Source organism: Mirounga leonina, unplaced genomic scaffold (genome assembly GCF_011800145.1).
Source record: "Mirounga leonina isolate KUSES-001 unplaced genomic scaffold, KU_Mleo_1.0 Mir_173, whole genome shotgun sequence".
Lineage (NCBI taxonomy): Eukaryota > Metazoa > Chordata > Mammalia > Carnivora > Phocidae > Mirounga > Mirounga leonina.
Window position 1 is genome coordinate 88,725,800 of NW_023270447.1, and position 15,100 is coordinate 88,740,899.

Below are 15,100 nucleotides of genomic sequence, written 5' to 3' on the forward strand. Positions count from 1 at the left end.
GATCCTGAGCATTCTGGTAATCGTGAGAAAGCCAGCCCCCATTCATCTATACTTTTCACGAGGGGAAGGGTTTGCTTGGGTTTACTAGAGTACAGGGAAATGCTGGGGACTAAGAAATGAGTCCTCGGGGAGGGAACTGGGGAGAAGAAGAGAAAGTGGAGTCTGGGGTTTCTAAGTGAAAGGTGAGGGCAGCAGCAACGAATGCCATTTTTAAGACTTGGACCATGCACAGCTGTTCTTCCACAAGCAACACAGATACCGGAATTCCGTTTATAAACAGTTTATTCAGTTCATTATAGTGGGTAAGTTCCCAGCTAAATGCACAGATACAAGCGAGGTGCCCCTGGGTTAATGCAGGAGCCAGCGGGTTACATGGGACTGGGCACGAGGCAAGGAGGGAGCACCAAGGTTTCAGAGTCAGACCCGGCCAGAGCCCCTGAGCGGAGGGGTGGGCCCACGGCCCGCCCCACACTGACCCCGCTGCTTCCTTCTCACAGCTGGGCGTCCTGCAGGGCGTGTCTTCCACCGCAGCATCTCAGTGAGGCCAGGGGAACAGGTATTAAAGGGAGTTCGTGTCCTGGTGCCCCTCAACTGGTGTTGCTTTGTAAGTCCCACGCTAGCATGTGAACAGGAATTTTGGAATCCTCCAGTAACCATGGGCCAGAGTAGTAATACCCCTGCATTTGTCCCTCAGCGCCTCCTTGCCTGTTTGCATGCCTACCTGAATTCCCATCCTTAAGCCACCCGCCCTGATGATGCACATCTCACATACACAGTAAGTCTCTCAGATGACAAAGCTATTTCCAGAGCAGCATCTTGTGCAATCTATGACGCTGAAGAAAGAAAGGGTCTCTGGTTAGCTATCCTCCAAGAAGAGTCATCCACCCCTGCCCAATGCCCAATTGAAAGCATAATTTAGAAGACAGATTTAGGAAGTGGAATATGAATAAAAATAGGAAACAAACTCCCAAAGACTATCGTCTATGGGGATTGGGCCAGTTAAGGACCAGTTCACAGATGGTCTCACTCGAAGGCTGCAGAATGGTTGCTCACATAATTATTAGGGACCTACTGGAGTCCACAGCTGACATTCTGTGAAGTGCCGGGTAGAACTCAGTCTCCAGGGATGAGATGGTCAGAGTCTAGCTTAAACCTTCCCTCAGCCCTGGGAGCAATGCTGAATCAGAGGGGGAGCTGCGCTGACCACAGCACTCCAAAGGCAAGAAAGGCCTGTTAGGATGTAGAGGGTTCACAGACAAGATTGTAATTCTAATTCTGAAGGGCACCTTAAGTTCCATTTGTCACTTTTTTGAATTTATCTGTCAGGAACAGACTTAAGGACTCTGTACTGGGCATTCAACTTTTTGGCAAAATAGAAACTTTGGTCATAGCCCTAGTTCTATAAAAATGTTTTAAAGAGGCTATTATGTCTGATTAAAATAATATTTTTTAGCAAGTGATACAAAAACAGTAACAAGAAAGTAAACATCTTCATATCTAATGTAAGAGCCAAAACTCTATCCACATCTTATTTTAAATACAGCGCAAGAGTCAGTAGTGCTTATGAACAGTAGAGACTTCTCTTCTAGGGAACCAGAAAAATAGCAAAATAAGGCACAACCTGTTATGGTTACAGATCTGCGTTAGGCAGTAGTGTTCTTTCTGGAAGGCACAAACTGGAAATCTGATTACCTAAAGGTTTAGAATGTGGTTCTGAAGATGTCAGACGGCAAGGATAGCTAACTTGGAACAAATTCCCTTAACTGGAATGAACACCAATGCATCAGACAACATGACTTCGAGGAGATGACACTCGGGAAGTGAAGAGATCCTCTCCGTCAGCCGCGTGCAATCTGTGAAGGCACCGGGCCAGGTGTGGGCCGGGCGGCTGCACTTTCAAGTTTGGAGTGCTTATGACATTACAAAGGCACGTTGCCTAGAAATTAAACTTTACGGTAACAAACAGAAAATAATCAGTTTAGACAGAACAGTAGGCGAGCTCGAGAATATAGCAGGTTCTAAGTCAAATGTCTTGAAGAGCTTTCTTGAACGGCAGGCTGGGGCTGCACTGGTTCTTCACGGGGAAACATTCCACACTAACACGCAGGGGAGACACAAAGAAGCAGAGGAAACAACAGTTCAGTCTCCCACTGCACACCCAGAGTTAACAGTGAACATCACAGTCTAAATATGCAATTCAATTTGGCCAACTTCTTACTAGTGGCTTCTCTACACTTTGTCGAGGGCTTGAGGACATTGTCGAGAAGGGATGGGAAGAACTGCTTTTGCAAATGGTTCCCAGGTCCTGGGCTACAAACGTCAACGGCCTGTTCCAGTATCATATACGGTAGCGGCAGTAATAACGTCAGTAATCATACTTCGTGCACGCATGCCTGTCTGTGTGGATTTACTTACTTACGCAGCTATCATTACTCCTATGCGCCGGGTACCATCGCATGCACTTTTTCTATGTTGAGCAGTGGTGTCCTCACAGCAAACATTAAGGGGCAGGTAAGGTACTTTATCATCCACACTTTACAAGTGAAGAAACTGAGGATCAGGGACGTTAAACTGCTTGCCCAAGGCCACGCAGCTGGATGGGAATGGAGCCATGGTGGAGAACAGGTAGTCATGCTTTTAATCAATAGACGATACTTTCTTATAAAAGGAAATAGCAGATGAAGATGTACTCAGACTGAAAACAGATGGGTCAGTGGAAATGAATACATTTCCTCTAACTTCAAAGGGCCAACGTTTATATTTAAAAAAACCCTTGGATTTTGATGAAGTAACACTCAAGTATTTAAAACATTTACTGAAGAAAATGAAAATCTTTGGAGTCAACTAACAGTTCTGAGGGAACTTTTATTCTGACTTCTTGTATGTGAAATCAGCTGTGACCGTACCGAGAAGATTTGAATAATGAATTTAGGGCAGGAGAACTCACCAATGATGATGATGATGATGATGACCACAACGACAATCCCTATCGCCCACATCTATGACAAAACATAGACCATTTCACATTTCCAAACATAGACATAAGGGTGCTCACTGCAGAGTATGATATTCTAGTCACGGACCAAGAAGTTAAGGTGCACTATAATCTGAAATAATTCATAGTCTTTAAGGCCTAAATTTACTGTTCTCAATTACGGCATGAAGTTATTTATCTGCTTTTTAGAAAATGGTCAAATGACTTGTGGTCCCTGGAAAGGCATTTGCTTGTGTATACAAGTTCTTCACACAAGGCAGGGCTACTACGCTTGTCCTGTGTATCAGAAAGTGTCACTTGTATACCAGTAAGGGGGCCGTGAGATGTATAAGGTCTGCTTTGGGGTACGCTGCTTGTGGGCTGCTTTCTGCACCCCCCCATCCTGTGACCCCGGAGCCACTCGCTGAACCACAGGCCAGCGGACCACCAACCCCAGCCTTCTCCTGCCAGTATGTGTTCAGGGCTTTGCAGGGTAGGGGTGGAGGGTTGGAAGGGGCTTAGGTTGGTGACTGACTCTGGACATTCCTGTTCTATATGCTTCTTAAGGTCAGCCACGGGTCATGGAGCATTCCTAGCTGAGGGGATAGGAAAGAGCATGCAGTCAGTGCTTCAGACTCAGAGTCATCCAGTCTTCCACGTATGGGCCGTCAAACTCATCTCCAATACCCATAGCCTTAGTTGACCCTCCGAGAATACAGAGGGTGACTTAACGTAAAAACCAGTTAAAAAGAAAATTACCTTGCAATTCTTCCACCAATATTTTCTCTTCAACTTGGCAGCACTTGTTTCAAACTGGGACGCTCCAGCCTGCAGCGCGTCTGCACGATCATCTAACTCTGAGAGCTTCTGATCTCTTTCCAACACCTTGTCCACATTGACTCTCATGATGTCAACTACCTGAATGAACGCGATCACACCAAGTTACACATAAAGGAAGGGAAGAACAAGCAAAACTCTCAGTGAGGTAAATGGGCTCATTTTCTTTCAGGTCAGCACTTTATGACTTTGAGCCACAACTTTCTTTTAAAAAGGAGGGAGCAGGGAGTGGCTCACTCTTTCATGATGAAAATACTCAGCAAATTAGAAATAGAAGGGCACTTCTCTAACATGATAAAGGGCATTTATGGAAAAACCCGTAACTAACATCCATGCTCGATGTGGAGAGTTTCTCCCTAAGATCAAGAACAAGTAAAGATGACCACTTTCACTAATGCTGTTCAACACTGTACTGGAAGTTCTGGCCAGAGCAATTAGGCAAGGAAAAGAATAAAAGACATTCAAATTGGAAAGAAAGAAGTAAAATGATCTCTATTTGCAGATGATTCCGTATATGGAAAATCCTAAAGAATCCACACACTACTAGAGTCAATAAACACATTCAGTAAAGGTTCAGGGTACAAGACCAACACCCAGAAATCAGAATGTTTCCATACAAGAGAAATGAAAAGGAAATTAAAAAAATAATTTCATATACAGTAGCATCCAAAAGAATAAAATACCTAGGGGATAAATTGAATCAAGGAGGCGAAAGATTTGTGCACTGAAAACTACAAGACATTGCTGAAAGAAACTAAAGACCTAATTAAGTAGGAAGACATTCCATGTTCATAGATGGGAACACCTACTGTTATTAAGATGGCAAGATGTCTCAAAGCACTGTACAGATATACAGATTCAACACAATCTCTACTAAAATTCCACTGGCCTTCTCCCCCTACCATCCCCTCCCAGAAACAGAAAAGCCAATCCTTAAATTTTTATGAAATTGCAAGGGGCCTGAAGAGCCAAAACAATACTGAAAAAGGAAATGTTGGAGGACTCAGACTTTCCAATTTCAAAACCTTACAACAAAGCTACAGTAACCAAAGCAGTGCGATTCTAGCGTAAGGACAGACATACAGACTGAGGATCCAGAAATCAACTCCAACATCTATGGCCAACTGATTTTTGGACAAAGCTGTCAAGATCATTCAGTGAGGAGGAGGATGGTCTCTTCAGCAAATGGTGCTAGGACAACGGGACAGCCATATGCAAAAGAATGAAACTGGACCCTTACACCTAACCCTATATATAAAAATTAACTCAAAATGGATCAATGACCTAAGAATAAGAGTTAAAAACTATAAAACTCTTAGAAGAAAACATAAGAGCAAATCTTCCAAACTTCAGATTTGGCCATGGATTTGACACCAAATCAAGAACGACAAAAGAAAAAATAAATTTAACTTTTTAAAAATTAAAACCTTTTGTGTATCAAAAGACATTATCAAGGATGTGAAAAGACAATCTATAGAACAGAAGAAACTATTTGCAAATCATTTATCTAATAAGAGTTTAATATCCAGAATACATATATATAAGGAACTCTTACTCCCCAACAACAAGGACAGAAACTACCCAATTAAAAGCCAGGCAACAGACTTGAATAGACACTTCTACAAAGAATGTTTACAAATGATCAACGAGCACATGAAAAGATATTCGACACTACTGGCCATTAAGGAAATGCAAACCAAAACCATGATGAAATACTTCATATTCACGAAGGAGGGCAGCTACACGCAGAGAAAGCAGAAACTAACAAGTGTTAGTGAGGATGTGGAAAAGCAGGAGCCCCCGGACACTGCGGGAGGGAATGAAGGCTGGCCCGGCCACTGTGGACCCATTTGGCAGGTCCTCAAAAAGTGAAACACAGAATTACCACGTAATCCAGCACTCCTGCTTCTAGATACATATCCAAGAGAAATAAAAACATACGTCCACACAGAAATTCGTCCATGAATGTCTGCAGCAGCATTATTCATGACAGTCAAAAGGTGGAAACTCAAAAACCCCTCCACAGATGAAAAGAAAAATGAATTATGTACACAAACACACCATGGACCACCACTCAGCCATAAAAAGGAAGGAGGTACTGACATGCTACAAACAACATGAACAGTGAAAACATTATGCTGAGTGAAAGAAGCCAAACACAAAAGGCCACACGGTGCATGATCCCCTTTACAGGATGCAGCCAGAACAGGCAAATCTATAGAAACAGAAAGCCGATTACAGGTTACCAGGAATGGGAGAAAAGGGGAACGGGGAGTGATGATTACACATGTCCAGGGTGTTCTTCGGGGGAGTGCTAAAGTAGTGAAATTAGACAGAGGTAATGGCTGCACAACATTGTAAATACACTGAAAACCACTGGTTAATGGCTAATTGTATGTTACGTAAATTTCACCTCAATTAAAACAAAACAAAACAAAACAAAACAAAACACCTCTCCTTAAAATTCCTTTGGTTAAGAAAAAGGACCCAGTTTGATTTTGTAAGTAAACAAAAGTTTCATCCAGGATGGAATTAGAATGGGTTTCTTACCATGGAAATGTAAAATTTTCAGAATTCAGTTCATAAACAAAACCATTAGACCAAAATATTACCAAATGACTTAATAATGCAATCTAACCTAAGTTTAACTGCTTTTTAAAGCAGCTAAGTGCAGAAAGACCAAGATGTCTTTGTTGGACACTGACAGCTCTTTGGGCTATAGAATACTAGTCTGAATTTCTCACTGTCTTCCACTGTGGGTCTGCATATACAGAGCAGAACAAAAGATGCTGTGAGGGTCCTCTGACTCAAGAATTCCACAAATTTCGATTTGTTGGGCTAGAGCAGTTTGCCAGCATCTGCCTTTGGTACGTGAATGGGCAACAATTGGAACGGAGTTCTAGAGGCTTCCTCAAGCCTGGTAACCAGTACGTCAGGCTACTGTAGGAAGCATTTTGATGAAAAATCTGGTCAGAGCGACTGGTCTTGGCTTGAACAATCTATCGACCTAATCCTTAAAACTCTATTACCCTATTTAGTAAAGTGGTTCTTTTTTTTTTCTTTTCCATTTTTTTTTTTTTTTTTAATTGTGGCAAACTGTATCTTATAAAGTGGTTCTTGGAGAGATGTTCTCAGGAGGAGTGTCTGTGGTTAAGACACAAGATTTGGTCACAGGAAAACAAGCATGACACCTGAAGACTGAGTTCTCAGAGTTTAGCTCATTTGTTATTATGAAACAGTCAAAATTTCCTTTATACTCATGCTTTTATGATACTTTTTCTAAATAGAATTCTTTCCAGAGTGTTCCCATGTTGGTTTAAAATTCCCTGTTTTCAATACTTGAGAGCAGTACCTCATCTACTTGATTTTGTGTCTGCTGAAGTCTTCGGTTGCTGCCAGAGGCAGCACTTGAACCTGCAGGTGCACTTGTAGACCTGAAACATGGAAAGGCACAAGCATGAGTAAATTCTGATTCCAAATACGTTTCTGTAAGTATGAAGACGTTATTCCAAGACCTCGCTGTGAGAAGTTTCAGAACTAAAGCAGAAAAAGAAATCCTTCCTACAGTAATGAACAAAGGTTCTAATGACGTTTCTTCCAATTCCTCTATAATTTCCAAGATTCATCCATATGTGAAAAGTGACCAGAGTCTAAAGTGAAGGTTTAGTAAGCTCTACTTTGCATCGCTGAAGCACCTGATCTTCAGATCAGGGATCCTAAGAGAGAGAAACTCTACCTCCCAATTTTTTATTGGTTAAAGGCACACATCTACTTAAATGCACTCAGTACTCTTCTGATCTCTCATTGTGGCAAGAATTGTTTTCATAGTTACGAGTAATTACAGAATGCCACTTTTCCAGTAAGGAGAAATATATTCATTCACAGAAACAGGGTCAGGAACATCAAGATGCAGGGAGGAGGGGTGGTATGAGTGGGAAAGGTGAGATGAAGCAGTGCTTCCTCTCTTAAAAGGTACTCCTCTTCAAATCCTCACTGAATGCCTATTTCCCCACAGGCAGATCCTCCTTGACCACTGTGGCTCTGAAGTCCTTATTGCTTCCATTACTTGGTTGGCCACGCTTTGATTTTTCACACACACATTTGGCCCTTGAACAAGGTGGGGTTTGGGGGTGCTAACCCCTTTCCCTTCCCCCCAACTGAAAATCTGCATATAACTTTTGAGTCCTCCAAAAATGTAACTACTAATAGCCTACTGTTGACCAGAGGCCTTATCAATAACATACACAGTTTACACATATTTGTATGTTATATGTATTACACACCATGTTATTACAATGAAGTAAGCTAGAGAAAAAACGTTAAGAAAATCACAAGACAGAGAAAATACATTTACAGTCCTGTATTTATCAGAAAAAACCCACGTGTAAGTGGACCTGCACAGTTCAAACCCATCTTGTTCAAGGGTCATCTGTAATGTCTTGCCTTACAGACTCCTGTGTCTAAGAGGTTTCTTCCCTGTATCCAAGACAGCACCTAGTATGTGTCTTGTACACAAGCTACGGATGCATCCATTGATTCAAGGTCTTTCATACCTACCATGTGTCAAAGACCAGGGATGTAGCAGGTCCCATGCCTGCCCTTAACACTTTATTTTTATTCTCTGATAGTAGTGAAGGACCATGTACTAGTATGTTTTCTCATTTAATCCTTATAACTCTCTGAAGGGGGTACTACTATTAACCTCATTTTACAGAAGTGTAAAGTGGGGTTTAGAAAGGCAACACGGCTGGTTGCAGTGGAGCCTGTCTTTAGACCACGTCCCATAACGGTTCCACGGATCTAGACCTTAACCACTGATTTCCTGGCACAGCAGCCTCAGCAGGTACACTCCAGAGTGGTGACCCTAGCTCCTCGAAAGAAACCGGGGGAAGCACCCATTCCTTCCTCCTCTGTAGGTGAGCGATGGACAGGCTGGAGGGGCCAGAGGGTCCTTGTGACTCTTGACAGTTTCCTCTGAATGTCACCATGGAAAACTCCATGTTTTTAAGGGCCGCTGCAAGACGGCTTCTGCTTAAAGAGGGAAGGTCCACAGCTCTGCTCCTGAGTCCGCTCTACACAGGGCCGAGGTCCTTTCCCTTGCAACTTCCGGAGCCCAGGCCAGCCCAGCCCCAGGCGGCGAACGGGCGCTCCAGGTCTAGGGCAGTGGCCACCGCTCCTCTCGGGAGCCTCGGGCTGAGGTTAAGGGAAGCGGAGAAGGGGGTGGGGTCCAGGTAGGGCCAGGGGAAAGAGGGGGCGTTTCCTAGCTCCGGGAAGCCCCCGGCCGCCCCGCCCCCGCCTCTTCCGCGATCGCCCGACAGCCGCGGGGCTGCGAGCTGCGCCGCGGCGCTGGCTCGGCCCGCCTGCAGCCCGCACCCGCGGGGCCACCGCCCACCCCGGCCCTCGGGAGCCACCGCGCAGGCCCGCGTCCGAGCGGCTGCCGGGGTGGGGGTGGGGGGGAACCGAGCCGGGGGAGGGTCCCAGCCGCGGGCCACCGCCCCCAGAAGTCCGAGGCCGCCCCGCGTCTCGCCGCGTCACTCACATTTTCGCGACGGCGGGCGACGGTCAGCACAGCGGCGCAGCGGGACCGAAGGCCGGGAGCTGGGCGGGGCGGCGGCGCGGGGCAGATGACGTCGCCGGGCGCGGCCGCGGAGGGGCGCGCCGGAAGGGGGCGGGGCCACCCGAGAGCGCGGGGCGGGGCCACCCGAGAGCGCGGGGCGGGGCCACCCGAGAGCGCGGGGCGGGGCCACCCGAGAGCGCGGGGCGGGGCCACCCGAGAGCGCGGGGCGGTCCCGCGCGAGCTGAGTGCGCGGGGCGCGCTCTGCCCGCCGCCGCCCGTGCGATGCTGGGGCATGTGGCGCATTAGGCGCTGCAAGGGGACTGTGTAGGTAAGTTGGGTCGGGGGCGTGGTGCATTATTCTGGGCCCGGGAGCCATTTCCTTGGCCGTGACAGTACTGGAGCCTGACGGTGTGCTTCTGCTTGAAGTCCCGCGTTAACCCAGTGGTCCTGGGGACCCCACGCTTCCCAGGGAAACTTGTTAAAATGAGATCGGAAGTCCCTTTGGGGTATTTATCACAGGCGCTGATAGGGTTCGACTCCCTCTCTTCGTGTGCTCGTTTGTGACTCAAGTATTTGTCACTGCACAGGCCGTACGACAATCTGTTTTCGGGAGCCTGGCCATGAGGAGCTGTGTCAGTTTCTGTGTTTCTAAATTCCCGGGCCCCGGCACACAGTAGGTCCGCAACTTCTGGTCGGCTGTAGGCGGAGGCACAAATCCAATGCAGTGAGTTACTCTGCAATGTATTTAAAGTTGTTACTGGAAGTATCCTACCAACGTAGACAACGCCTACCTTAAAAAAACAAAACAAAAAAGCAACACTGCAGAAACACTGCCAGGTCAACCGGCGGGTGAGATGAGAAATGGAAACTAAAATACTTAAATACCGAACTGTCTTTTCCGACTGTCAATGTAATAATTTGAAAAGGGAAAGGTCAGTGTGCATTGGAATGAACAAGAGTGTCACAGAGGAGGTGGGATTTGAGTTGGGTAAGTAGATAAGAAGAGAACTCTCCAGGCAAGGGATGAACAAACATGACCACAGACAGCAGTGGAAATGGACATGGTTTGCACCGCCCAACTGGAAGGGGCAGGTTGGGGTACAGGTGAAAGTAAGACAGAACAAAGAGTGAGGCTAAACAAGCAAGGAGAATGTCATTTAAATGCAGTGGGCTCTAGAAATCACTGGGGCCTGGTGGAGTTGGGAGATACCTTGCGGACTTGGTCTGGCAGGAGCATCCACACGGGACTCCGTGGAAGATGGACTACCAGGGAGACAAGATGACACTGCAGCGAAAGGAAAGGAGATGATGACAGAATTCTCAGAAAAGAAGATGGATATTAGTAGTCAGTTGGAAAATGCCTTTTCAAAAACAGCAGAGGATTTTAGCGGCAGTGGTGAATTAAATCCGTGTCTTTATGTTTCAAGTAACTGGTATGTTGAGAGGTGCCTGAGAAGACCATTGAGAAGCAAGGGTTCTAGGGGCAGTGGCTTACGAAGACATTTTTCTTTTATGGGCATGTCTGAAGCTCTGTGACAGTCGATGGCAAAACACGGTCTCTAGATCTAAGGAGATACATGAGATGATCTCATCTGGCTTTGAAACAGGCTGGTCACCCTGGATTTCAGTATCAGGTAAAGTTAAAGCAAAGCACACACATAGTATGGGGAAATTTTCTTCATTTTTAATTTACAGCAGAAAGAATATAAAGCATTCAGAAAACATTTTCCATATTTTAAGGGCAATTCAAAACATTTTGCATGGTTTCCAGCAGCTGAGTTCTTCAACAGATCCATTGATTCAATGATGCTTCACATGCACAATTACAAAAATAAAACTTACAAAAAAGAAGACATCTAGACTAGTTTTACATGCAAGTCTCAGGGACCCCCCATTGGGCGCCAACTACTGTGTGGAACTGCCATAAGCGACCGTGCAGCCAGAGAGGGGTCCGAGTTATTGTCTTTATTTCGTTCACACAGTACAGCTGATTTCAAATGGGTAACAAGAATAGCAATTAAATCCTCAGGAGACAGAATAAGATTAGCTATTAATTTTATAATGAAGTCCTACTCCTGGCACTTGGGAATTCAGATTATCCAAGAAAGCTGCGCTTACCTATCGTCTTATATTCAAAATTAAGATTCACAACCAAGGAAAAGCGGTCAGAAATGCGTCGTTTCAGTGGAAGTGCATTCGTACCTCACCTAGGATTCAGTTGTACTGGCAGGCTACACCGGTAGGTTCTGAACCTACTTCCTATCCCCTCCGTAAGAACCCTCCTAATTCTATGTTAAGTCTTTACCTTCCAGAAGTTTCTAACTTACTTGGCTAATAATGTAGCATGGGAGACATTAAAAAAAAAAAAAATATGAGTAACTTAATGTGAGGGTTAACGCAAATCCACTGAGGTCATTACTCTTGTCAAAAGATCAGTTATTTGTACCATAATAAATGGAATAAACGTATCTAAGTTCAGTACTAATATGGGATATCCTGAAAGAGCTGGCTTTCACCTTCCTATTCCCATTTACCATACATTTGTGTGTTTGTAAATTACTCAGTGTCCTCCTACAGGTCAAATTGGGTAAAATAATAGGCATTTCGGGGTGGGGAGGGCAACAGCTGCAAAATAACCCACACATTTAAAAACAAAATCGAGCCAGGTCAGTTTACAAATGTACAGGTGGCTACTGGTTGTGGGGCCGTCACTTGTCAAAGCTGATCACAAGCGGTAAGACATATACTGTACAGTAATCCGAGGTTGGCAGTGAAAGGAAGTAATTAAAAAACAAGTACAATTATAGAAAAGGCACCAAGAGCACTGACCCCAGTTTTTACCACAATCTTTTTGTATCTACCTTCCTTCTAAAGACACCAGTTTAAAAGCTTATTTGTGAATATTTTTAGGCTTCACAACGAGCCTTGAGCTTTAACTTACAGTTGGCAGCCAGAACCAAGAAAAAAACAAAACAAAACTGTTATCTCAGCTTTACACCAACTGATCCTGAAACTTTACCTGGGAATTTTAAACCGGCATCAGCAAATGCGAACTTTATTCTCTCAATTTAACGTTAGTCGTTTAATTTTTAAAAGCATCAGATTTCTTTGGCTCCTCATTGTATGGAAAGAGTAATAGACCAGGACAACCCTACGAGACCAGTTTGCATCTTTTAAATTTTTAGTTACTTTTGTGCAATTTTTGATATATTTTCTGATTTCCAGCAGGAGATAGGAAAAACGTGAGTAGTGTTCCTGCTTTTCATACTATTTCTTTTGTCAGGTTTTGATCGTTCTAAGTGTTCTTTGTTGGAGTGAGTGGATGGTGTTAAGCTATACACAGATTCATCTTATGATTATCTGTTTAGCAAAAGTAACTTAATTTTCTTAAGCAATATTAGCATTCACATTACTTGGCACCGTTGGCAAAAAAATTTTAAATTAAATAAAATAAACTCCTGGTAGCCAAAATTAAATGTAAACATATCCTTTTTTTTTTTTAAGTAATGTTACTCTGCCTTTTATCCTAAGTCTAAATACAGTAGCTCTTTTTTTTGTTTTTTGTTTTTTGCAGTTTAGTCATGCTTTAGCAAAATGTTCTTCTAAAGAACATTTAAAATAAAGTACTCTTATAGTGAAATAAAGTTTTTTTTGTTTCATTTTACAGACCATAGCCACTAATGCTTTGCTTTTGTTCATTTCTTTTTTCTTGGTTTCATGCACATATCTCTTTGTTTTAATATATACAATATATACAAACAATACATCCACATATTTTCTCGCTCGTTCAGACAAAACTATACAAATAATTTTATCTTGCCATGTTATTGACCTTTGTGAATAAAATATTTAGCAATTAATATAATCCCTTTCAAATATTTTCTCACTTTCCGTTTCTACCTTCTATATATACACAGAAACTGCTCAGTTTGGATGAGATTATAGCCAAAAATATGGAATTTACTGGCCAGAACGCAGCACCACACTGATCTTTTAGGTGGCAAATGTCCAGGCAAGGTTTATGATTCCTTAGAATGACTACAGTTTCCAAGGTTACTAAAAAAGGCTCCATGCTGTACCAATTCTCTAAGTAAATCTCATTGCACATGAAAGTAAGGCCCAAAAATTAAAGTGCTGAGCATGGCAAAAGGGACAAGATGATCACTATACTCGCAGGTTCTTGGGAGGTGGTGGGGACAAGAAAATAAATTTAAACTCTGTAAGCTGTTTCTCATTAGTTCCCATGCATTACCCGTTTACCACACACCCGCCCCTCTGCAAATTTCCACAAGACATTAAAAACCTGCAGATTTTAAAAGTTGCATTAAGTGTGCTGTAGAGATTAAAACAAACACAAATTAAAATAAAATAAGATCAGTGAAGGAAATGAGAACACACGGACCCAATAAAGATTTGTATGATCTAAGCCCTCCACTGAGAATCAATCCCAAAGATTCAGCTTCTTGGAAGTAACTGACAGGTGCAGGAGCAGCATTCTCTTTTGTTGCTAGTGCATCCCCACCTTTGCTTGTCTATATTTTTGGTATAAATATTTGTACAGTTCCACACGATGTTTGAATACAGCCCTATATGAGAAGGAAACTGGCTTCTTCCTAAGAAGAGGAAGCCTCTTCCAATTCCTCGTGGTGTCTTGTTTTCCCATGATCCAACAGAAGATTGAGTTCCAAGATGTCTTGCTGATCAAATTAAAAGTTGTCCATGAAAGTGCAGATGCAATGACCAACACATTCCTGTTAAAATCCTGCAGCTGATCTCCCCAAAACTGCAGAGGGATTGTGTGTGTGCGTGTGTGTGCGTGCGTGTGCGTGTCGTTGCTGTCTCTGCTAAAAACAGAAATGAAAACAGTCTGAAAAGCAATGTCACATTGCTAAGGGATGCTGCTGTATGTCTTCAAGTTCCTTGGCCTTTCTCAACTCTTTCACTCTGGAAGAGAAACAGAACAGAACACCAGGTGATAGCTATATAGTGAAACCGTGGCCAGGTGAGGGGAAGGCCATTACCATTCCCTCTGAAGTGAAAAACCAAGACAAAACCCTTGGGAACACTGATGGCAAAAGAAACTCCTGCTACACTACTGGGGGAAATATTCCAGGAGGAAGACATGACCCTTCCTGAAACTCTACTCTGCAGCGAGTGCTCCTAACACAAAGCAAAACCGAAGTCTACAGCATTAAGTCACGTGTGACAGCAACGTGTTCATCTTAGGAAGAGTTAACTGTTCACCTAGCTTTCCTCTTTAGCCTGGTAGGACCACCATTAATGGCCGGCCATCCCACAGGAGGCAAGTTAGGGAAACTGCACACACACTTACTTCGCGTCTGACACACCCAGGGATTGAACTGCTTTGCTCACAGACTCAAGACCGTCGGTATCTTGAAGCCGATCGGACGCCTGCACAGCTCGACTACTGCGCTCGCAGTATTGTGGAGTCTTTCTGATTTTCGTTATTCCTTACCTTCCTCCCATTCCACATTGTAACTCTACAAGATGTTCAGGTCACTTCCCCTAGTGCTCCCAGATGGACAGCAACGGGGTGCGTACCAAGCAGGTACACTTTGTGCTATTTATCCAACATGTTGTAGCAAACACATTTAAATGAAATTGTTATCAACAGAGTCATGGGAAGTTCACATCAGCAAATTACGTGTTAATGATCCCCTCCGGTCTATAGTTTTCAATATAAAACTTTGTCTTGGGTTTTGCATATGGCC

General features: G+C 43.9%; 2 protein-coding genes across 2 annotated transcripts in view; both read right to left on the reverse strand.

Annotated features, from left to right (window-relative positions):
- Positions 1-264: 264 nt before the first annotated feature.
- VAMP3 (vesicle associated membrane protein 3) lies at positions 265-9,455 on the reverse strand. The gene is made up of 5 exons (XM_035019892.1): positions 9,351-9,455; positions 7,164-7,245; positions 3,734-3,892; positions 2,948-2,999; positions 265-2,096 (listed from the first exon to the last, which is right to left on the reverse strand). Coding segments are annotated over exons 1-5 (315 nt in total). The 5' UTR covers positions 9,353-9,455; the 3' UTR covers positions 265-2,076.
- Positions 9,456-11,030: 1,575 nt separating this feature from the next.
- The window catches only part of LOC118020052 (calmodulin-binding transcription activator 1), a 642,738-nt gene continuing 638,668 nt past the window's right edge, over positions 11,031-15,100 (reverse strand). The window contains exon 21 of the mRNA XM_035019893.1: positions 11,031-14,312. Within this exon, the coding sequence (XP_034875784.1) occupies positions 14,280-14,312 (33 nt within the window). The 3' untranslated portion in view covers positions 11,031-14,279. The remainder of the gene's footprint in view (positions 14,313-15,100) is intronic.